The sequence below is a fragment of the Sitophilus oryzae genome, unplaced genomic scaffold, assembly GCF_002938485.1.
Source record: "Sitophilus oryzae breed Bouriz unplaced genomic scaffold, Soryzae_2.0 scaffold_2014_pilon_pilon, whole genome shotgun sequence".
Classification (NCBI taxonomy): domain Eukaryota; kingdom Metazoa; phylum Arthropoda; class Insecta; order Coleoptera; family Curculionidae; genus Sitophilus; species Sitophilus oryzae.
In genome coordinates, this window is record NW_022146741.1 from 281,376 (window position 1) to 306,744 (window position 25,369).

At 31.0% G+C, this 25,369-nt stretch overlaps 1 protein-coding gene across 1 annotated transcript in view; it reads left to right on the top strand.

The window, feature by feature from the left end:
* Positions 1 to 211: 211 nt before the first annotated feature.
* The window catches only part of LOC115884079 (juvenile hormone epoxide hydrolase 1-like), a 42,288-nt gene continuing 17,130 nt past the window's right edge, over positions 212 to 25,369 (top strand). The window contains exons 1-2 of the mRNA XM_030902558.1: positions 212 to 480; positions 23,302 to 23,788. Of these exons, the coding sequence (XP_030758418.1) occupies positions 292 to 480; positions 23,302 to 23,788 (676 nt within the window). The 5' untranslated portion in view covers positions 212 to 291. The remainder of the gene's footprint in view (positions 481 to 23,301; positions 23,789 to 25,369) is intronic.

The following is a 25,369-nucleotide window of genomic DNA, read 5'->3' on the forward strand; positions in this document are numbered from 1 at the left end:
TCACCCTGTATAAGTACATATTATGAATTTTATTAAAGTCAACAAAATAAATAAGCTATTTGTATCTCTTGAAAATTATAAAAAATGTGATTCTTATTATTTACTGCAATGTTATTTCCCGTAAATAATTTAATCTACTACTAGTACCACATCTCTCTATTAGAGGATGATAAGGATGGATAAAAATATACCTGTGATTATACGCACTAGAACTCTACGCTATTGATTCTCACGTCTCACGTCTACGTACTTATGTTTGCCTATGTTTTAAATGTGTATTTTAGCTAAATCATGGCGGTTTGTTCATTATGTTTGATTGTTTTCAGTGCCATTGTGGGTTTAATCGGTTTGGTAATTTACAAATTATTTTCTAAAAAACCTATACCACAACTTGATAGTACGCAGTATTGGGGACCTGGAGAACAACCTAAAGAAATTGATACATCTATTAGAAGCTTTAAAATAGAAGTATCTGATGAGGTAATATAGAACATAAAAATTAGGAAATATCTTTATTATTATAATAAATTAATCATACACTGACCGACACAATAAACAGGCACCTTAAAATTGTTTAGGCACCTACATTAAAGTTCAATATATTTTGTTATAGTGTGCCGATTTTGATGATTTGTATTTGTAAGCAATATACAAGTAAATTATTTGACTTCTTAGCCTCTTCTTAAATTATAAATTTAAGTCCTTATCTCTCTACGGGGTGTTTCAAAAAACATATGCTATCTCTCGTGTGGAGATTCCTCATGTAAAAATAAGATTTATTTGTCATATCAACACGGGTCTGATTCTGTTTCGTTTCGTAGCTACTAATGCCCTGTAGTCTAATTTTTTTTCGATTTATTGTAATTTTCTTCTCAATTCTTTTAGCGATGTAGAATGTAGAATGTTTAGGAGGGGAGTTAATCACCGCGACCTTATAGATCTATTGTGTGTTCCCCTTTCTTGAGTTATAACGAGTTATAACTCATCATACAGTCTCAGGGCTTTAAGAAAAGCCAGTATCTGAGACGGCTCCACAGAGGCCATAATTTTCTAAAAAAACTTGTGCGCCACTGACTTGTCAAAAAAATTGTTTTTAAGATAATTACAAAAGATATATTTTTTAAAAGTATCCTCAAAATAAAAACACTAAATCACCACAATACACCAAAACACTTTTACTTTTACACTGGACGCGCGTTTCGCTAACCATGTTAGCATCATCAGCAGATGATTATAAACTGAACTCAGTTTATTTAACTAAACTCAGTTTATAATCATCTGCTGATGATGCTAACATGGTTAGCGAAACGCGCGTCCAGTGTAAAAGTAAAAGTGTTTTGGTGTATTGTGGTGATTTAGTGTTTTTATTTTGCTGTTTAACACCAAAGGTTCCAACCCTCAACTGTAAAAGTATCCTGTAACTTGAAAACTATGCCTTTTTGCACCCATGTTTATATGAACTTTTTTTATATTTTTTTGATAGGGAATAAATTAATACACATTTAACCGTTTGGCCTGTTAATGACATTAAGATTTTTTAAAGATTGCTATTAGAATTGGATTAAGGCAAATTAATAAAATTGCGTTTATCGCATCAAGGAGGCTGAAATCGACAAAATATCAAGAGATCCTTTTTAATCGGCATTAAACTGTCTTCACAATTTTGCTAATGAGAGAAAAAAATCAGTTTGTGGCACACATGTTTTTTTTTTAGAAAAATATTTCAGTAATAACCCATATGCACGTCACTGGTGTATCTGTTGACAATTTTTTAGTATTAAAATATGTCACACTTCTATTAACTTTTATCCTCAAAATTTCATTCGAATCGCTAAAAGCGCTTAGAAGAAAATTATAGTAAATCGAAAAAAAAGAAAAACTCTAATCCCCTTTAGTAACGAAACAAAGCAGAATCGAACTATGTTGATATAAAAAATTAATATTTTTTTTCACATGAGGAATCCCCCCACGAGAGATGGCACATGTTTTTTGAAACACCCTGTATAATAGACAGATATACACCCCCTGTATAATAGACAGATACGAGGAAAAACAAAATGTAGGCAAAAGTTTGAAATACACTGTAGAATGGTATAAGAAAATAAATAATTTAAAAATTACATCGTCATCATGATGCATCATTTCTCGATAGTCTGATTTTTAATTCATCTTGCAATAGCTTTTGAATTAGACAGTAACGATTTATAGCAATTTCAACATTAAACGCATAAACACCTTCGCAATTTTTGTAATATCACTGCCATTGGAAAAGTCATATACAGGGTGGTCCGAATTGTATTCCTGAAACTTCGGCAGCATATTGTGCAGATAAAAATAAGTAAAATAGTTCGCATAAATGTATGTCCTAAAATGCTTAGTTTCAGAGATATTCGATTTTTTCTAAATAATTTCTGAAGTAAAGTCAATATTTCGATGAAAATTGGTATCTGGGACTTTTTTGACATGAGAAATTACACCACCTACATATGTTTTAACTATTTTACAGCGTAATAACTTTTTGTCCGTACCTGTATAAATCTACTGAACGAAAAAATATACAGGGTGGCGCCTCTCATATGCCGCGGAGGCTCCAAGGAGAACGACAGTTTGTATTGAAATGAAATTTTGTTAGCGTATGTAGGTTAATTCAGAGCACTTTTTAAAAATATAGAGAGTTCTACAGGGTGTCCCCAAAAAAAGTTACATATCAAAGTTGTGTTTTTTGTAATGGAACTGATTCTGGGAGAAAAATAAAGGTGAGTTTTATAAGGGAAGTATATTACTAAAATGTAAGGTTTTTGACATATTTAAGATTTTCTAGAAATAAATAACAATTTTTAAATTACAATAAAAGCTACCTAAATTGGAATTTACCCAGTATAGCCTAATATGTAGTTAAATTAACTATTGTACTTTAAATCAAATTAAAACTTGATCCGAAAAGTTTTACAGGGTGAGACCAAATTAATATTGAAGATTGGTCACCTTTAAAAGCATGTTACTCTCTTATTTTAAACGGAACACCCAGTATATTATTCCGATATTCAATGGGGAATTCATGTCTCTTCAAAATACTATTAAGGTTGCCTACCCCTCAAATGAAGATTTTCCTAGATATTTTCATTTACATGATTTGATCTGAGTAGATCTTTATTATTTGATAAAATCTAGGTGGCTGTGATATGTCTAACGTTATTTCAACATAGCTGTCTAATTATTCCAACTTTAACAACTATTTCTCATTTTGTGTCAGTTAAAACACAAAAAAAAATCTCAAAAATTTGCCGAAAATGCAAACTTATCTTACATCAGAGAGAATTGATTTGATTCTATTAGTTGGTGAATGCAGTGTGCATTCACCAACAATTAATAGAATACTTAAATGCTCCTGATTTTATCTAGTCTGTTTTTTTTTACGGGGATATGTTAAAGATATTGTTTACAAAACTCGACCAACTAGTGTCGACAACATAAGAGAAATTATTATAGCTGCTTTTCGAGGTAGAACTCCACAATTTGCCTTTTGAAATCAAAAGATCCTTTTGAAAACACAATCACTTTATGCAGTTAACAGGAAAGGAAGCATTTTGAGCATTTGATTTCATCTAGCTAATTTTTGTTGCATAATTATAGGTTTATATCCAGTTCTAATTCTGTAATAATTAAAATATGTTTTAAACGTGTATCTTGTTATTACCCTTGGAGTATTTTACGCCACAATCTTTATGGATCACACAGCCACCTAGATTTGTTCAAATAATAAAGATTTACTGACGCAAAATCATAAAAATTAGATTATCTGGGAAAATCTTTGTCTGAGGGGTAGGCAACATTAATAATATTTTAAAGATATAGAAATTCCCCATTAAAGGCCTGAAAAATATACTCGGTGTTCTATTTAAAATAAAGGAGTAACTTGCTTTTAGAAGTGGCTAATGTTCCATATTAAATTTTGTTTCACCCTGTATAACTTTTCGGGTCAAATTTTAGTTTGGTTTAATATACAATGGTTAGTGTAATTCAATATCAGACTATAAAAGGTCAACTAAAATTTAGGTAGCTGTTATCGAAATTTAAAATTTACTCCTCATTTTAGCAAAATGTGAAATATGTCAAAATCCTTAGATTTTAGGTATATGTTTCTTTAATAAAACTCACCTTTATTTTTTTCCTAGAATCCGAAAATCAATTAATATATAGGGTGTTCCATTAGAAAAAACACAACTTTGATGTGTAACTTTTTTTGGGGACACCCTGTATAATTCTATATATTTTTAAAAAATGCTTTCAGTTAACCTACATATGCTGCCAAAATTTCAATTCGATATAAACTACCGTTCTCCTTGGAGCTTCCGCAGCGTATGATAGGCGCCACCCTGTACATCTCTGTGACTTTTTACGTAAAAAATATCTGTTTGTAAAAATTGCTCCGAGCAACCGTTCTTAAGATATTTAGAATGGAAATAGTCAATACATGTCATTATTGACGAAAAATAAACAGGTTGAGTAGATAGTTATTTCACTGAAATAATAAATTTGGGAAATTTTTATTTTTTTAAATTAATCATAATTTTTATCTGCAAAAATGATGATGAAACAGTTTCTGTTGAACTTTTGGCACAAAAACATTGCATATTTATGATTTCAGTCTAATAACTATTTTGTCAACATTTTTAATTTATGTCAATGATGACAGGTATTGATAATTTCGATTCCAAATATCTCGAAAACCATTAGTAGCGATTTTTATCAAGAGATCTTTTTCACGTCAAAAACGTCGTAAATGTATATTTTTTTACTCAGTAGTTTTATACAGGTACGGCCAAAAATGTATTACTCTTCAAACCAGTTAAAAATATGTAGGTGGCGCACTTTACTAGTAGGAGTCATATTGACATCATCATATTGTACATAATTAAAGACATAATCGTAATCATATTGACATGTCAAAAAACTCCAAGACACCAATTTTCATTCAAATATTGACGTTACTTGAAATTAATTGGAAAAAATCGAAATAAAAATGAAACTTCTACACCCTGTATCTCCCAAACTAAGCATTTCAGGGCATACATTTATACAAACTTTTTTACTTATTTTTATCTGCAGAATATGCTGCCGAAGTTTCCGGAATACAGTTCGGACCACCCTGTATAATTATTTGTTAGTAGAGATAGTTTTAAGAACAGAAGTTGATCTCTACCATGTTAAAGTAAAGCAATACAGCTTCTGGGCTTAAAACCATCTCTGCAAGAGTAATTATGTAACACCAAATAATATTAATAAGACTTTTCAATGACAGCGATATTACAAAATCAAAGGCAATATTTCACTGATTTGATTTGTAGTAAGGCATGTTTTTAAAAAAAAAGACAAGGCATGTTTTTAAAAAATATATAACAGCATAGTTAAAAGCATCATTAGTTATTGTAGTGAAGTATGGCCTTTGAAAGAAAAAAACCTTAAGTCACTCAAAGCTATAGAAATGGACTTTTGGAGGCGCACGGCCAGGAAATCGAAACTGAAGAAATATAATAAGAAATGGGGAGAGAATTCAGAACATCATGAGCGTTAAACACAGAATAACAGAAGACACCAAAATTAACCAACTCAGGTGGTACGGACACGTACAAAGAATGGAAGAGAACAGAATCCCAAAGAAAGTAGGTACTCCAAATACGTTTAAAATAAAGTATACGGACGGTACCGCTTAAATTCCTGTCCCAATATTGAAGGATGGCTATAGAATTTCAATGCATTTTCTACATAAGTCTATCCTTGGTTTGTAGGAGGTTTGACTAAACAAGGATGAACCTATGTCTTGAAACCATTCGACTCGATTTTCTGTCCTCCTTCAATACTGGGACGTAAATCCTCTCATTGCTCTTATGGGGAGGCCGTCGTATATTTTATTTAAATGTATTTGAGGTACTCAATTGTAACTACAAGGTAAAAGAAAGAGAGGGAGACCTAGACGGAGTTGGGGAGAAGGAATAGACATCAGAACAACAGGAATAGACAAAAACCTCCGGACAGACAGAGACCGATGGAGATTGGAAATCAGAAGGCGGCGAAGAACGTTATGAACTGATTTGTATATACAGGGTGGCTACAAATTCGAGGTACGAGCATTGGTAACTCGGTAACCGTAATAGATACGAAGATGGTTAAATTGGGGCAAAGTTGTGCTTTGGGATGTTCACCAAGATGCCATCAAAAAAGTTTTAAAAATTTCAAGGATTGCTGAGTTTTTTGGAAAAAACGGATATTTTTGAAAATCGATTTTATTTTTTCCTATCGATACTTTTTAGAAAATCAAAAAACTAATTGCACATTCTCATAGACACTTTATTAGGGCTATCTGATAGTATTTTTAGATTTTCAAATCAGCTGATAATTTGTGATATACAGAAGCCAACATTTTATTATTGTGTTGTTAATATAATAGAAGAAATAATTACAGGGGTTGGAACCTTTGGTGATACACAGCAAAATAAAACACTAAATCAGTACAATACACCAAAACACTTTTAATTTTACACTGGACGCACGTTTCGCTAACCATGTCTGCCATCAGCAGATGATCAAGACTGAGTCTTGAGGTATATTTATTTATATATCTGTACTAACTATATTTTTTTCTATAATACATAATTTTAGATATAACTATTTCCAGCAAAAAAAAATCTTGAAAATAGTTAACTTTGGAAGCGCAAACAAAACATAATTTTACTCATCAGTAGATCTGATATTGCCTATTACACCAGATATGGTATCGCTCCGCCAGCAGTTTTTAAAGGTTAGGTCATTGTCTACCCATATGTTACATCCAAATAGATAATACTTGGCTATATTTTCGAATTTCGCGTATATATATTTATATCTCTCTCTGCAATATAATGGGCCGCTCCATTAATATTTATCTGTTATTTTAACATTTACGCCAAAAAAATTCATTTGATTTTAATAACCCCCTAAGCGTTTCCCTGCAAAAGGAAAATTCGATTCTTCCTGCAATTTTTGCAAAAGCTTTCTAATTGTGGGGACGAGTTTGAATTCGAGATAAAATCTATTTATCAAATTCCTGACCACTTCGAAAAAGTCGTTGAGCTTTTCGACAGCAGTCTCACGTGGTCGTTTCTTTCCAGAGAGGATATCATTTTATCGGGGTTAGTTTTCAGCCTTTTTTTATCTTCTGTGTGAATTTTTTTTATAGCCGATAAGCTAACTCCGGTATAAAGAAATATCCGCTCAAGTTTACGTTTAAGCGACAACTTAAGCGAACTCTCTGTAGATTCTTCATCGCAAACCCTATTATGAACACAAGGAAATAAACCAAATGAGATTTCATCCACGTTATTATTGTAAGAATTATTTAAATATAGCGCCAAAAACTAGGCTGACAACTCCTTCCTGGAAGCATAGAATTATGGGTAGCTTGTTGTTATGGTGTTGTTAGTTGTTATGTATTGAGAAATAAACAAAATTGGAGAATAAAGTATAAAATTACATGAAGTCATTTTATTGTAAATACAATAAAAATTAAGGCTCCCCTTTTATAACTTCAGGTGTGGGGTTAAATCTGCGTAGTCCCCAAGAAGAGAAGAAGAGTGATAAGTTATAACAATAGTTTGAAGATTACCGGCAATAAATAAAATGGAAGATCAAGACGAAAACCAGAGTCACCAATTTTCTGCTGATGATTTTGAAAGATTTGTGCAAAATAGAACTGAAGAAAATCCAAACAGTAATGCTAATATTAATCAATTTATGAATACGATAACAACCTTATTGCAACAAAATACTCAGATGTTGCAAATGCTACAAAAACAACAGCAGCAGCCATTACATGCGCCAAATCAAGAATCTCCAGTTCGAAATTATAACGTAATGCCAGATCTCTCGAAAACTATAGAAATATTCAGTGCTGAAGAAGAGCCAAGTAAAGCTAAGTTATGGTTACAGCAGTTGGAAACTGCCGCAACACTTCACAATTGGCCAGATGCGTTTATTTTCCAAACAGCCAAAAGTAATCTGATTGGTGCTGCACGCCATTGGTATTCAGGGCGAAGCAGTGAAGTTGTAGATTGGTCATCCTTCCGCATGGCTTTTATTAAAACATTTGTATTTACCAAGAATAAAACCGAATTATGGAAAGAATGCAAGAGAGGGTACAGTCTGTCAATGAAAATGTAAGCGTATATTTTCATTCCAAAGCATCATTATGCAAAGAGTTAAGTTTATCATTCGAAGAAGAGAAAGAGCAGATAGCTATTGGATTATGGTCCAGAGAATTAAGTAATTTTGTCATGTCCAAATTCCATATAGATGAAGATGCATTATACCAGGACATTATAGCATACGAGAGAATTGTTACTGCGAGGAAAAATAGATTGCCTGAAAGAAAAATGAAATTAAAAAACCACAGAAGACAATTGAAGCATCTCTGAAGAAATTTACCAGTTTAGATCAAGTTAATAATAAAACCATTAAGTGTTACAATTGCAATTTGCTAGGACATTTGGCGTCGCAATGCAAAAAGATGCCTAGAGTGAGGGGTTCGTGTTTCAATTGTGGCTCAATGGAACATAAAATAAGAGACTGTCCAAAGATTAAAGGAGAAAGAGCCTCTACATCCAAGAAAGAAGTTGAAGAGAAAGAAGCATTGATGGTCGAGTACAAATTCCCTGATAGATTCACCTTGCCTTTGTGTCTTGTAAAAGACAGTAAACAATTATTTATCGAAGGTACTCTTGATTCAGGTAGTGTAATTTCTATTATTACTAATAGCATAATCAGACCATTTAATTTTGAAATCTCAGAAGCCCCATCTGTAGATTTTGAGGGTGTTAATAAATCAAAATTAGATGTTATAGGTTCAATAATGTTTAAAGTATATGTTGAAGGCATAGATGTCCAAGTTTTATTTTATATAGTACCAGATGATGCTATACCTGTTAAATGTCTATTAGGTAGAAATTTTATGACAAATAAAAATATTTCTTTAATTTTTGAGTCTGGAAAAGTCAAAATAAAATCAGTATTAAATGATAATTTATTGGAAAATCAGGAAAATAATGAAATCTTACAAATTGATTACATTGATCAAAATGAGGTTGATTTAAATATAAATTCTGAAATTGATGCAAAAAATCGTAAAAAATTAATTGATCTTTTTGTTCAAGATTATATACAACCTGAGCGACCTGAAAAAATAGAATCTAAAATTAAAATGAAAATAGTAGTTAATTCAAATCATACTCCGTTTTATTTTAAACCTAGACGTTTATCTTTTATGAAAAAAAATATAGTGCAAGATTTGATTAACGACATGTTAGAAAACAATGTAATACAAAAAAGTACTTCGGAGTACAGCTCTCCAATAGTTCTAGTTAAAAAGAAAACTAATGATTATCGATTGTGTCCTGATTTTAGAGCTTTAAATAAAATTACTGTAAGAGATAACTTTCCTATTCCCCTGATTGAAGATCAAATTATTCAATTACAAGGTCAAAAATATTTCACAACCCTGGACCTTAAAAGTGCTTTTTATCACGTTGATATTGAACACGATTCGATAAAATATACTTCGTTTGTAACCCCAGTAGCTCAATACGAATTTTTAAAGATGCCATTTGGTCTTAAAATTCTCCTTCTGTATTTATGAGGTACATTCACGAAATATTTAAAGAACTTATTGATCTAAATAAATTTTTATTTATTTTGATGATATTTTAATACCAACTACAACTATACCAGAAAATATCTCAATTTTAAAGCATGTTTTTAAACTATTAGTGGAAAATCGCTTGACTTTGAGAATAGATAAATGTACTTTTTATATACTGAGATAAAATATTTAGGATATATTATTAATGAAAAAGAAATTCGTCCGAATGATGAGCATTTATTAGCAATTAAAATTACCCAGTGCCAAAAAAATGTAAAACAGGTTCAAAGTTTCATTGGTTTGACCTCTTACTTTCGAAAATTTGTTCCAAATTTCTCAACCATTGCTGGCCCATTATATAATTTAACTAAAAAAAACAGTAAATTCAATTTTGGTTCTGAGCAATTTACTAGTTTTAATAATTTAAAAGAAATATTAATGTCTAAACCAGTTTTAGCATTATACTCACCTAAAGCAGAAACTCAGCTTCATTGTGATGCTAGTTCGCATGGTTATTCCGGTATTTTAATGCAAAAACAAAAAAGATTTAAAGTTCCATCCAGTATTTTATTATAGCCAACGTACCACAGAGTCAGAGTCTAAGCAACATAGTTTTATTTTAGAATTAGCAGCCATAATAAATAGCATTAAAAGATTTCATGTCTATATACTAGGCATTAAATTTAAAATTTATACAGATTGTAATAGTATCACTTTAGCACTTAAGAAGAAAGACATTAACCCGAAAATAATGAGATGGAGTTTATTTTTACAAAATTATGACTATACTTTAGAACATAGAAGTGGAAGTAATATGCAACATGTTGATTCTTTAAGTAGATGCTATCAAAATGTTTTAGTACTAGAAGAGACACCTTTTTGAAACAAATCTTAGCATTAGACAATATCAAGATTCAAAAATTAACAAAATTAGAGAGGCATTAGAGAAAACTGAAAGTAAAGATTTTGAAATCAATAACAGTCTTGTTTATAAAAAAGAAAATAAACGTTTACTATTTTATGTACCTAACACTATGGAATTAAATGTAATTAGAAGTTGTCACGATGATTTAGGACATGTAGGTATTGATAAATGTGTTAATGCTATAAAAGAGAACTCTATTGGTTTCCAAACATAAGAACTAAAGTTGATGAATATATAAAAAACTGTTTAAAATGTATTAATTATTCTCCTGTAAGTGGAAGAAAGAGGGTTTTTTACATAATATGCCTAAGGGCCTAACCATTCCTTACATTACATTTAGATCATTGCGGACCTTTAGCAAAAACCAGCAAAAAGAAAATCGATTTATTTTTGCTGTAATTGATGGGTTTACAAAATTTGTAAAAATATACGCATGTAAAAGTACCAATTCAACTGAGGTAATAAAATACTTAAGGAAATATTTTGCTGATTATAGTAAACCACTTAGAATAATCATAGACAGAGGTTCTGCCTTCACCTCTAAGAATTTTTCAGAATTTCTTCAAAATTATAATGTAAAACATGTATTAATTGCGACTGGTGTTCCACGTGCAAATGGTCAGGTAGAAAGATTAAATAAATGTATTATTCCTATGATTGCCAAATTAACAGAAACTCCAGAGAAATGGGCTGATAATATCTTAAATGACGTTGAATTTGCTGTACATAATAGTGTTTATAGTACCACTGGAGAAACCCCTGCGAAGCTATTATTCGGAGTTCCACAGGAAGGGTTAATGAATGACGATTTAAAACAATTTCTTTTATCACCTAAGGAAAAAGAAACAAACCCTGATGATCTAGAGATAAGGCAAATAGGAATATTGAAAAAATCCAATCATATAATAAAAACTATTACGACAAAAAGCATAAAGAAGGTAAAACTTATAGTAAAGGTGATTATGTGATGATACCTAATGTAGATGTAATCCAGGTATCAATAAAAGTTATTACCAAAGTATAAAGGTCCTTATGTAATAAAAAAATGTGTTTAATAACTGATATTGAAGGATTTCAGGTAACTCAAAGACCTTTTGAAGGTATTTTTGATTCAAATAGTTTGAAATTATGGTTAAAATTATCTGACACTATTGACAAAGCCATTGACCAAAATCTTGACCAATGTTAATATTTTGAATCTGCCCAAATTGATTTTACTTAACTTATTTTCCTGAAAGAGTCATATAATATTGGATTGACTTATTTTATTTTGACTTATGAAAAATAATTTAAAATTTAATCACATGAGATAATTTATGAAACATTATGATTATATAATGCAAAATTTATGATTTTGGTTATGAAAATTATGTTATGATGTACTGAATTAGTTTTATTAGTAATATGTACTAGTTTCTAGTTTAGTCATAAAGATTATGTTATGCAATTAGTTTATGAATTACTTATGATATGATGTTATGAAATCATAAAAATATTATGTTTAGAATTAATCTTATGTATTACGATACTTATGTGTTATGATCAGAATTCTTATGTCTCTTATGTTAAATTTTTTTGATTATGAATTGCTTATGTAACCTCTTATGTAACCTAAAGTATTATGTTAACGTTAGGATAGAACGAGGTCGTTCTAATTGTCAGGATGGTCGAGTTGTAAGAATTATTTAAATATAGCGCCAAAAACTAGGCTGACAACTCCTTCCTGGAAGCATAGAATTATGGGTAGCTTGTTGTTATGGTGTTGTTAGTTGTTATGTATTGAGAAATAAACAAAATTGGAGAATAAAGTATAAAAATTACATGAAGTCATTTTTATTGTAAATACAATAAAAATTAAGGCTCCCCCTTTTATATTATTAACTTACCTATATAAATTAGCTATTATTTCTCTTGTCTGACTATGTAGTGTCTTACCCTTAACAAATTTATTCATTTTAAAACACAAATATACGATCAAACTTGATATTAATAATTAAAAACTACGAACGAAAAACATTATAACAAGATAACAAAACAATAAAATAAATAATAAACAAAAATATAGGAATAAAGTTTAGAATAACTGGTATAAAATAATGAAATAAAGTAGTAATGATCAAAAAAATTACACCGCCACTGGATATTTCAATAGTATTCAATATTCCTACTCTTTTCAGAAGAGACCGTGAAGTTGGGAATAAAGCATAGGGATAAAGCAAGCGAATAGGAAAGGCGTAAAAGCCATGGCAACCGCGTGGTAACAAATCCTGTGACGTACTCTGGCCAATCATGTTCGATGAATAGGCGGCAATGCGCGGCAATGCCGGTTTGCCAATGATATCGTTGAAAAATCTTCAACTTTCATAATAAGCAGATTATACAGAATGAAAGAAATAAGTTATTAAATAAAACATATCGAACAATATGAACTACGTTAAAATTCCTTAGTATTATACGTCAGAATATATGCTAAACACATTATATATATAATAAAAATATATTAAATTTATAGTTCATGTCTGGCAATTTTGCAATTTTATAGATAAACGTGGCAATATCGACTTTTTTTTCTCGCATTCCTTCCGTAGCTTCAGATCCGCTGGTCAAACAGTACAATGATATGCCACACTTAATATTTTTTTTGTTTTGGAAATTTGGACACAATTTATTTAAACTAATTTCAAGTCCGGCTCTGTTTTTTTTTTAATATTTAATATATTCATCGTTACAATATTAATAAGCTTTCGAACTTAACAGTGACGTGGGTTGATACAGAAAATCAAATGCAATAAAATAATAAAAAATAATATAAATAAAATGTTATATAAACAATCAAATAATTTCCCCGGAAGATGAATTGCAAATGGTAGAGCAGTATAATGGCCAGCGAGGTACCTGGACCGTCTGATGACGTCAAGTAATTCGACAGGTCCAAGTTTTACAAAAAAGTGAAATCAACAGATCTCGGCAGTTGCATCATAATAACTACGATTAATATTATGCAAATTATTAGATCGTACACTGAGAATTTCAAATTTTCAATAAGAAAAGTTAAAAATAATATCTTTAAATTGCTGATCTGGATATTATTTATTTGAATCTTTCAATTGGCTCAATTTTACTTCTTCTTCCTGTGCCTTGCGCTTAGCCGCACGTTGGCGATTGTCTGTACTCTTCATGCAATGTGTAGAGTACCGTTTTCGGCTCTTCGAAATATGGTGGCTGCGTCGCTGATGTTACACCAATCCCGTATGTTTCTTAGCCAGGAATGTTGTTTTCTCCCTGGGCCTCGCCGTCCCTATATTTTTCCTTGTAGAATCAGCTTAGGAATGTAATATTTATTTTCTCTAAGGATATGGCCGAGGAATGAGACTTTCCTTTCTTTAACCAATTTTCCTTATTCACTGTTAATTAGCACTGATCAATATTTTTGCCATGAATATAATCAGATTAAATAATTTAAAAAACAGAGTAGGACTTGATTTTTTTTAAAATAATAATTAAATAGTTTTGTTGTTGTTAAGGTACCCAAAACAAAAAAAAGTATAAAGTGTGGCATATCATTGTACTCAGGAGACTGAGTTCTTTCAAAATCTGAAATAAAAAAATGCAGGTCTGTATTTAAAAAAATTAAGTTGGCCTCTGTATCTCACAAATTATCAGCTAATTTGAAAATCTAAAAATATTATCAGATAGCCCTAATAAAGTAGCTATGAGAATGTGCAATTAGTTTTTTGATTTTCTAAAAAGTAACGACAAGAACAAATAAAATTAGTTTTCAAGAAAAAAGTTTTTTTCCAAAAAACTCAGCAATCCTTGAAATTTTTAAAAAAATTTTGATGGCATCTTGGTGAACAGCCGAAGGCGCAACTTTGCCCCAATTTAACCATCTTCGTATCTATTACGGTTTCCGAGATACTAATGCTCGTACCTCGAATTTGTAGCACCCTGTATATGTTTTTAATGCGTTATTTATCGTTACTGTCTTCTTGAAAAGCGAATATATCCAACAAAAAAAAATATTGATATGGAATTAAAAGACACACTTTCAAGAAAAGATGCACCTTGATGAAGTAGTTTCTATTTTTTTTACTTTGTTAAACAATTCTGCAGAGTGTCTTAAACTTTCGACAGATCACGACATTTTGTTTTTTCTCGTGTAATTGACAGATGAGGGCGTTATTTTTTATTTAAAAAGAGACTAATCAATCATCAAAATTTAAGTGTTCGATTTTGTGCCGGTGAATGGATAAATAAAGATGTTAATATACAGGGTGAACTATGTCTTAAATAATATATCTCGATAAAAGAAACATATTTGGTCTTTAGTATTTTTTTTAAATTAGTCCAAAATAACCGAGTTATTTTACTTTAAAAATATAAAAAGAAAATTATTTTTTTGCTAAATTTCGATTAATAAAATGTAAGTAATAAGTATATAATAACAAATGAGGGTATTATATCTAGATTTAAAATAAGAAAGTTGCTGTCAACTTCCGGTATTTCCGGAAGTGCCGCCATATTGAAAATATTTTTAATCGATAGATCTCCTTGTGAAACAATAATGTGCAAACAATCTCCGATCTAAATATTGTAGTTCTCTAGAAACTTCTCATGCACGCTCAACCTGGGACACCCTATATATTATGTTTTTTAATTGAAATTAAAAAGAATTCAAATTTTAATTTTTTCCCCGGAAAAAAACTCGTATATGTGAAAACCATATATGTGTTTCTGGGGTCGAAATATACTACCCCTAAAATATATGTACTTATTTCAAATTTACCTTGTATAATTATTAGGGTGTCCGTTATTTACAAAGTTGAGCATTTTTCTCACAACGCCCTCTAAATTTTTAGTTTATTGTCTAAAAAAATAACAGACCATTGTAAACCTTTAATATTCACAATAAACCTTGCCTCAAAGACGATTCATTTCACATTTAAAATACATGGGAATTTGCCACTTTTTACAAATATTTTTTTTCTCTCGATCTTGTTTTCCCGCAGCCAACAACACACTGTGTTGTACAGAATTAAACGCTCTACAATAAAAGGTCCCCAATTTACAATTTTTCGATAAACCTCCTCCTTCAAAAGTTATTCACGGTTAAAGTTAACCACTCGGTAAATTCCTAAATTTTTTCAACCTTTTTGACAAAATTATGATTATTTTTGAAAAATTTAATTTATCATTTGAAAAAAAAGCAATTTTTATGATACCATGATAAACAGTTATGATTTTAAAAAATATCTATACCTATGTGGCGGATTCATCTCTCCAAAAAAATCCTTTATGGGTATTTCGCCACTGCACTGCAAGAAAATCTACAAAATAAAATAGTTATTTTTTGTAAACACTTCTGCGTTAAACCTAAACGGACACTGCTTGTCAGAAGTTATGTTTACAGTTATACCCCCAGTCTCAATCGATGTTCTACGCAGTGTAGACCACAGGTGTAGACGTGTTCAGTGAGCTCCCAGCACTTTAGTTATTACTTGTTTTAACATCTGCGATAAAGTAGTGGTCAAGAAAAATGGCGACAAGATGAAAAGTTGAAGAAAACAACGAAGAATTAATTAATAAAGTTTGTACAAACTTTGCAGAACGTATTGAAAAACAAATAAGCCAATTAGAACAAAATTTGAGTGAAAAAATAAAAGAACTATGTGTAACTACTAACGCAAATTCGGTCAAGATACAACAAATAGAAGCTCGATGTGAACAACTTGAACAAATCAGTAAAATGTCAGTACTGAGATTTATCGGCGTAGAGGAGACCGATGATGAAGACTTAATGGAAAAAAATATTGAATATAATAAACAATATTCTTAAAGTCAACTGTGTTCCGAATGACATTTCAAATTTATATAGAATTGGGAAAAAACTTAAGACAATTCGTCCCATATCGGTACATTTCACAAGAATCTTGAAGAAAGAAGAAATATATCGTAAAAAGAAAAAATTACGCAGTTCTCCAGTTTCGATATACGAAGATCTTACCTCAACACGTTATAATGAGTTATATCAGGCAAAGCAAATATATGGAAAAAAGAACGTATGGTCTATGGGTGGTAAAATTTATTATTACAACAGCGAAACGAAGATGTTATTTCCAAGCGAGACCAGGGTTTGATCGATGTGGTAGAGCTATACGTGCAGTATTGGTATTTGTTTTTTTTTCGGGTCAAGAAATTCTTTAGAATTTGCAATAATATTTAAACAAGTGTATTTTTTTGTTGCTGGTCTATAAATTGATAAATTGCTTTGAACACGTTAAAATATAGTGTTAATTTTTTTGGTAATTGTCTGAATTACTATTTATATTTGATAATGAATTGTATTCATTAATATTTTGTTAAGGACCTTTTAATAATCAGAAAGAAATATTGTATTATTTTTATATACTAATTTATCGGTTATGTAGGTAGGGAGCTTACAAGAAGCTAATTTGTATTGACTTGATCACAGAGAATGGTGACTGGGTCTAATTTATTTTCGTTTGGTCATTTTAATATAAGGTCATGCGGCACACGGTTTGATTCATTTTCTGATTTTTTTATCTCACGAATCTCTAGATATTGTGGGGCTTTCTGAAACATGGTTGAATGAAAATATTACTGATCTACAGGTCAAGATAGATGGTTATAATATGGCAAGGTTGGACAGAAATTCTAGAGGAGGAGGTGTGGCTTTTTATATCAAAAATTCTATTAAATTTAAAAAAATTGATTTTCCTGCTCAAAACTACATATATCTGGAACAACCCTGGATAACGGCAAAGATTAATGGTAAGAGAATAGCTTTTGCATCTATCTATAGACCACCTAATATAAATTTAATGTCAAGTATCAATGATTTTGAAAATGCTCTTACTCATGTTTTACCAACTTCTGACATAATCCTTGTTGGTGGTGATTTTAATATAGACATGTTACTCACATGGGTGCATCTGCTTTAATGAATAATCTGTTCTCTAAATATAGTTTGTATCAAATTGTTACAGAACCAACTAGAATATCAAATAACTCGCAAACTTTGATTGATTTATTAATAGTATCAGACAGACATATTGTGAATAATGTGGATGTATTGCCGATGGACGACGTGTCAGATCATGCACTTGTCTGTTGTAATTTTATGAAAATTAAACAAAACCTCCGGCACCTTGGCTATCAGACAATCTCAAAACAATGATGAAACTACGTAATAATGCGTTTCTTAAATATAAAAATTCAAAAAGTGAGTTATCATGGGAATATTATAAACAACTTCGAAATTTTGTCAATATTGCAGTACAAAATGAAAAGAAAGCTTATTTGAAATTTAAATTTAAATCTAATCCGAAAGACTTTTGGAAGTCTATTAAATATTTAAATATAGGCAAAGTGAAGGATGCAAGTTGTATTGAAAATTTTAACACTGAGGATCTCAATTCTTATTTTGTCAATGGAATACCGTCCATAGCAAAACATAATGGTTATAATGATCTCTTGCACAAATATAAATCGTCACGGTATTCTGAAGGTTTGAAAGAATTTAAATTCAAATCAGTGTCAGAGATCGAGATCAATAATATACTCAATACATTTAAAAGTAACTCAACGGGTCCTGATGGTATCAATTTAAAAATGTCTTTACTAATTTTCCCATATCTAAGTCCTTATTTAACATTCATTATTAAATTTTGTCTTGAATCTGGTCAATTTCCAGAGGCTTGGAAACATTCCAACGTAATACCTTTAGCTAAAGTTACCAATCCTACGGACGTTAACCAATTTAGACCTATTAGTATTTTGTCTTTGTTATCTAAGGTGCTGGAAAAGATAGTGGCTGAACAGTTCACAGAGTATTTAAATAGCAATAAATTACTACCACCTCATCAATCGGGTTATCGAAGGGATTCAGTACGACTACGGCATTGCTTAAGCTCTCAGACGATATTTATTGTTCAAATGACAAAAACTTGGCTACTTGTCTGGTCTTATTAGACTTCAGCAAGGCGTTAGACAGTGTGGACTTTGATCTTCTCTGCGCTAAGCTTTCGTATTTTGGAGTATCAAAATCAGCAGTGACTTTTTTCAATAATTAGTTCAAAGGTCGATATCAGAGGGTTGTCATAGGAAACACTCACTCAGGTTACTTGGAAATTACTAAAGGGGTCCCTCAGGGTAGTGTTTTTTGGCCCGCTACTTTATACACTGTATACTGCCGATTTTCATAACTTTATTAAATATTGCTCCATTCTTACTTTCGCGGACGATTCACAAATATATATTTCGTTTAAACCTGAACAAGCTCAAATCACGGCTCTAAATATAAATGAAGACTTATTTTCTATTAAGGAAGTTAGTTATTCTCATTTACTGTCACTCAATAACAATAAATCTGAAGTTGTTCTATTTGGCAAAGAGAGAACGAGTATAGCCAGTGATCCAAATTTTCGTATTAGTATAAATAGTAATATTTTAAAAATAAATACAGTATGCAAAAATTTAGGACTGGATCGATAATGATTTACGTTTTTTTACCCATGTTAACCACTTAGTTAAAACTTGTTTCTACATTCTTAAACATTTGTACATGCATAAATTATATTTGGATACTGAGGTAAAATTAAAATTAACTGAAAGTCTAATTTTAAGCCGTATTGCATATTGTAATGTTGTTTACTGGCCCGCACTTTCTCAAACAAATAAAAACTCATTACAAAAAATACAAAATTACTGTTTGAGATTTGCTTATAATTTAAAGAAAATATGATCATGTGTCTGATAAGTTTAGAGAATCTCACTGGTTAACTCTGGATGAAAGATTTCAAGTTCAGATGGCGTGTCTTGTTTTAAAGTTAGATAGCTTTGGAATACCAGAGTACCTCTGAAAAATTGGTAAAAAATGTAGATATCCACAATCGTTTGACTAGACACTCCAATCTTTATAAGATCCCCAGGCACTCGACAGCACAATTTCAACACTCTTTTTCTTATAAAGCGGTTAAAATTTTCAATAGTATTCCTGAAAATTTAAAGACTTGCGATTCTCTGGGGACTTTTAAATCAAAATTTATTAAACATTTAAAAAAATAGGCAGTAAGATACTTAACTTAAAAAATGGATGTATGTGACACACCTCCTTGTGCTTACTAATTCTTACCTTGTGTGAATTCACCATACAATTTTAATATATGTTTTTTTGTAATTTTCTGTGCGTGCATGACCTTAGTATTGAAAATTATTGTATAATATAGATTTAAGTTAGTTATAATTCTTGTTTATATGTATTGTCAATTTATCTAAGACTATAAGTTTAGTTTTCTCTCTGTAACAAGTCAACAGAATATTTTGGTTTGAAGGTTGCGTGGAAGAGCATGGTATATGAACGCCGCCATCTTGTTGAATTTTTTGTTACACTTTTCCTTTGAATATTAATAAAGACACTATTATTATTATTATTCGTTTGCGCACGTATTTTTGTACGGTATAATATGTAAGAAACGGCGGTGATGCAAGTTTCTAACACTCTATTGGTTTGTTAAAGATTGAGGTGTCGTCTTACTATTGCTGCTGTTTGAAGAACGACAGCCTTCTGGAGTTGTATATAGAGTAACGGTGGAAGATCTAACTTTTTTAAACTATGGTGGAGAGCCTTTGGTATTACGCCCGTTGATGAAATTATAATGGGTACGATATTCACTTCGTTTTGCTTCCATAAACTTTTAACTTGTTCAGCTAGTGCGGTATATTTACTTAACTTCTCACTCCATGTAGACTGCAGATTATGGGTGTTAGGAATCCCGACATCTATAAGGTAAGTTAATGCCCTCTCTTTTTATGGTGAATGTTAGATCTGGTCGGTTATGCGGAGTTGTTTTGTCAGTAAGTATACTTCTGTTCCAGTAGAGTTTAACGTGGGCATTTTCTAACACATTTTCAGGTTCATATCTGTAATAAGGTGTAATATCTTCTTTTAAATGACAAAGGGTTGCTAACTTTTGATGAATGATTTTCGCTTCTTGGTCGTGTCTTTGGAGGTAGGAGGTTGGTGCTAGCACTCGACATCCAGCTGTCACGTGCTGGATAGTTTCACCAGGTTCATGACATCTTCGGCATTGATCTACTACATTCGGCTCTTTTAGGATGAATTTTCTGTAGTTCCTCGTAGCTATGACCTGGTCCTGGATTGATAACATAAAACCTTCGGTTTCGAGAAACAAATCCGCCTGAGATAACCATTTGTTCGACGCATCTTGATCTACATAATTTTGGTTAAAGCTCATGCGGAAATCTCCCATGCAGTACTTTTCGAGTCCACTCCTCGACTTTCTCTCGTTCGTAGATTACATCCGATGGGAGCCTGATGTCAACGGCATGTTGAAGATCTAAAGGGGTGTGTTTGTTATCTGCTCTCACTACTGCTCGGTGAAGACCTGATGCCTGGTGCAGGAAGTATTGTTGAAGACCATAGATTTGTTTGGCGTGTAGAAACCTTAAATCAATTAGACCTCTCCCACCTTTATTGCGTGGGAGGGTTAATCTCAACTGCTGCCTTTAGGATGATGCGCCCTAAATTTTGTTAGTGTAGTTCGCGTTTTGATCTGGATATTTTCAAGTTCTGTTTTCGTCCATTTTATAGTCCCAAAAAGTATATGAGATTATCAGATTGCGTAGCTGTTGATAGCCGTAAATGTGTTTTTTCCATTTAATTTAGACTTAAGTATATTCGTCAGTCTACTAATATATTATTATTTTTTTTTTTTTTTTTTTTTCACAGCTTAAAGCCGTTTTTTGGCGACTAAGTCAGGATAATTCTTATCCATTATTATTATTATTATTATTATTATACAAATTTGCCTAACAAAGAAAAAAAATACTTAACGTTTCAATTTGGAAAGTTACGTTTCCGAAAGTTTATCTCTTTCCGTCGTCGCGTGTCGTCGGAAGCAAAAAAAATACAAAGAATAAAGAAAAAACTATTTATAAAATATTTAAAAACTATTCGAGAACACTTTACTTTTTTAAAACAGATACGTCTACAAGAAACCGTTGACGTTCAAAAATAAAAAAAAATACCCATAAAGGATTTTTTTGGAGAAATTAATATTTTGAATCATGAAAAACAATTGAGGGGTTTCTGGTAAAAACCCCATTAATCAGATATTTCGAAATTTGGAAAAACTTTAAGAAAACACGTATATCTTGCTCCCATTTAAATTTAAATTGTCGTTTTTTTTTGTGTGAGCTCTGGTTATAATAATAATATTATTATTATATATTATAATATAGTAATCTGAAATTACAGAAAACTAGTTTTCTTTATTTTTTTTCTTATTTTTAAGTTAGGAAGGGCGTGAATTTGTTTAACTTGTGGGGTTTTTGCTGGAATTTTGGCAAAACCGTGGAAACAACCAAGTCCTCTTAGCAACTGTTCGAACGATTACGAACGACAAACAACTAAACCACAACAAATAGCGGACTAGTGGGGTATTTGCCGTTAAGACTATATTATATATTGTGACTTATGGGGTTCTTGCGGAATTACGTTATTTTTGATCGTATGCACGGGCTGACTTATAGAACTTTTCCCGAATTCGTTTGGTAGGAACGTTATGACTAACAAATTACTGTAGGATAGCCCCATTAACTCATTTTACCCATTTTTTTACCAATGGTTTTTTTGCCAGAAACCCCTCAATTATTGAATGCATAACAGGTAGTTAATTCTAATACTTATTTTAGTATCAGGCTTTAAAAGTGAATAATAACGAAGAGTACGATATTTCTAAACGCTTCATTTTTAATCAGGATGATTTTATATGATTTATAAACAAAAACATTGATTATTTCATAAATTCAAATTCGTTACAATTTTAAACGGTTTAATATTGATACAAGTACAAGTTTTTTGAAGTTAGACAGTACGGAATGGTTAAAGGATCCTGGATATATGAGAGATTTAGAAATTGTGAACAATTTGAGAGTAGTTAATGATACTGCAGAAGGAGCTTTTAAATTGTCAAAAGAATACATTAATATTTTATCTAGAAGTGTAGATGAAAAACAATATGTGATTCAGATTTTAAGCGAGTATAAGAAGAAATATCAACTAAAGAATATAATACCAACTAAAGAATGTTTTTCAATGGTTTAAACTTCATTAAACTTAAAGATTTCTTCATTCCCAACCTTAACACCATCAGAATTATATATTTTTACAGTAATAGATTAAATTTTTCAAAAATAATCATAATTCTGTCAAAAAAGTTGAAGAATTTAGGAATTTACCCCGTCGTTAATTTTAAACGTAAATAACTTTTGAAGGAGTAGGTTTATCGAACAATTGGAAGAGAACTTTTTTGTAGAGCGTTCAATTCTATATATAGCAGGAATATGGGATTTTCATGGCTGCAAGAGAACAAGATCGAGAGAAAAAAATATTTGCAAAAACTGGCAAATTGCCATGCAATTTAAATGGGAAACGAATAATCTTTGGGGCAAGGTTTATTGTGAATATTAAAGGTTTACAATGGTCTGTTTTTTTAGACAATATACTAAAAATTTAGAGAAATCAACTTTGTAAATAACGGACACCTTAATAATTATAAAAAGTGGAAGAAAAGACATAAGTTCAATACACTGAACTTGATTTATTTCTTCATAAAACTTTAACTAAATTGAAACTAAATGTGAATTGTGATATAATTTTCAGGAAATAGCTGACTTAAAATGGCGCTTGGACCATCTAAGACCCTTACAACCACCTCTAGAGGGAATAGCCCAAGAATACGGAATCAATTCGAACTTGGTAAAAGAAATAGTGGAATTTTGGAGAACGAAATATAACTGGAAAGAACGCGAAGAAGTATTTAACCAATACCCTCAATTCAAGACCAACATACAAGGTTTGGACATTCACTACCTTCATGTTAAACCCGCAAATCCAGGCCAGAAAAAAGTTGTACCTCTGCTGCTAGTCCATGGCTGGCCAGGATCTATCAGAGAGTTCTATTACGTTATTCCTACTTTTACTAAAGTTAGTGAGGAGAGAGGTTTTGTTTTTGAAGTTATCGCTCCTTCTATACCTGGATATGGATTCTCTCAAGCAGCTTCTAAGCCTGGACTTGGTGCTGCTCAGATAGCAGTTGTAATGAATAATTTGATGCAGCGAATTGGGCATAAGAAGTTTTATTGTCAAGGTAAAATATATTTCCCTTCTCTCTCTAATTTAAATGATAATACCTATACCGGATGCGCTTCAAAAGTGGCTCACAACTATGACTGTTTTATTTTTTTCAGATAAAAAAACGAGATTTGGTATGTTAGTATATGACATAAATTAGGATTGATTGACGTATTCAATTGTTTTCAGTCACTTCCTGTTTCACAGGAAATCATTACAACTTTTGGTTTTTAAATGGCACCCTCTGTTATTTTTTTTACTAAATTCGATTGAAAATTACACTATGGATCGAATGGCATATCATATGTATGTTAACTTTTGACATTTTTGCTCAAAAACAAATTGTACTTTTAATTTCAATCTGGAGTGCTTTGGCTGTGTTAAAAACACAAATATTTAATCAAGGAGTCTTGGAAATATAGATTTGATCGTCTAATGTTTTTAGTGTCTTGTCCTGACCGGTTGAAAGATGCCCAAATCGTATTTTTAATCATATCTTAATTTTTTGAATGGAACAAGGGTGGTTTATTAGCATTTTTGGAAAAAGCATTTTTTTACGAATAATTTTATACCATACATTTGGTATTTCGAGTCAAATTGTCATTATGAACCGCAGGTTACAATTTAAGATAAACCATATGCGAAAATGTCAAAAGTTTACATATATGATATGTCATTTTATTTAGAGTGTCATTTTCTATCGAATAATGTAAAAAAATATCGAGGGTGTGCCATTTATAAATCAAAAGTTGTAGTCATTTCCAGTGAAACAGAAAGCGACCGAAAACAATTGAATACGTCAATACGTAATCCTAATTTATGTTATATACTAGCATACCAAATCTGTTTTTTTTTATCTGAAAAATAAAGGTTTTAAAAGTTACAGGGGTGAGCCACTTTTGAGACGCATCCGGTATACAGGGTGTTTCAAAAAACATGTGCCTCTCTCGTGGGGAATATAAACAAGATTTATTTTTCATATCAACATAGGTCCTATTCTGCCTTGTTTCGTAACTACAGGGTGTTAAAATCTTAATTATCTTTCCATTTATTATAATATTCTTTTAAGTACTTTTATTGATTCGAATGAAATTTTGAGCGTAAAAGTTACTATAAATGCGACATATTTTAAAGCTAAATAAGTGTCGACACAGTCACCAGGGACGTGCATATGGGTTTTCACTGGAATATTTTTCTAAAAAAAACATGTACGCCACATATTTTCGCCATATTATTAATTCGTTAATATTACGCCATTTTCTTTTGATATCAAAATCGTGTAGGCCGTTTAATGCTAATTAAAAGTTGTCTCTTGATATTTTGTCGATTTCGGCCTCATTGATGAGATAAACGCAATTTTATTAATTTGCCTTGATCCAAGTCTAATAGCAACATTTAAAAAAATTTAATATCATCAACTTGCGAAAGTTTTAAATAAGTACTCATTGATTCCTCATCAAAAAATTTGAAAAAACGTTCATGGGTATGGAAATGCATAGTTTTAGAGTTACAGGATGTTAAAACTTAATAATAACTAATAGTATTTTATAATAAATTAGGTAAAATCTATACTAATATATAGAATCCTTAAGTGACT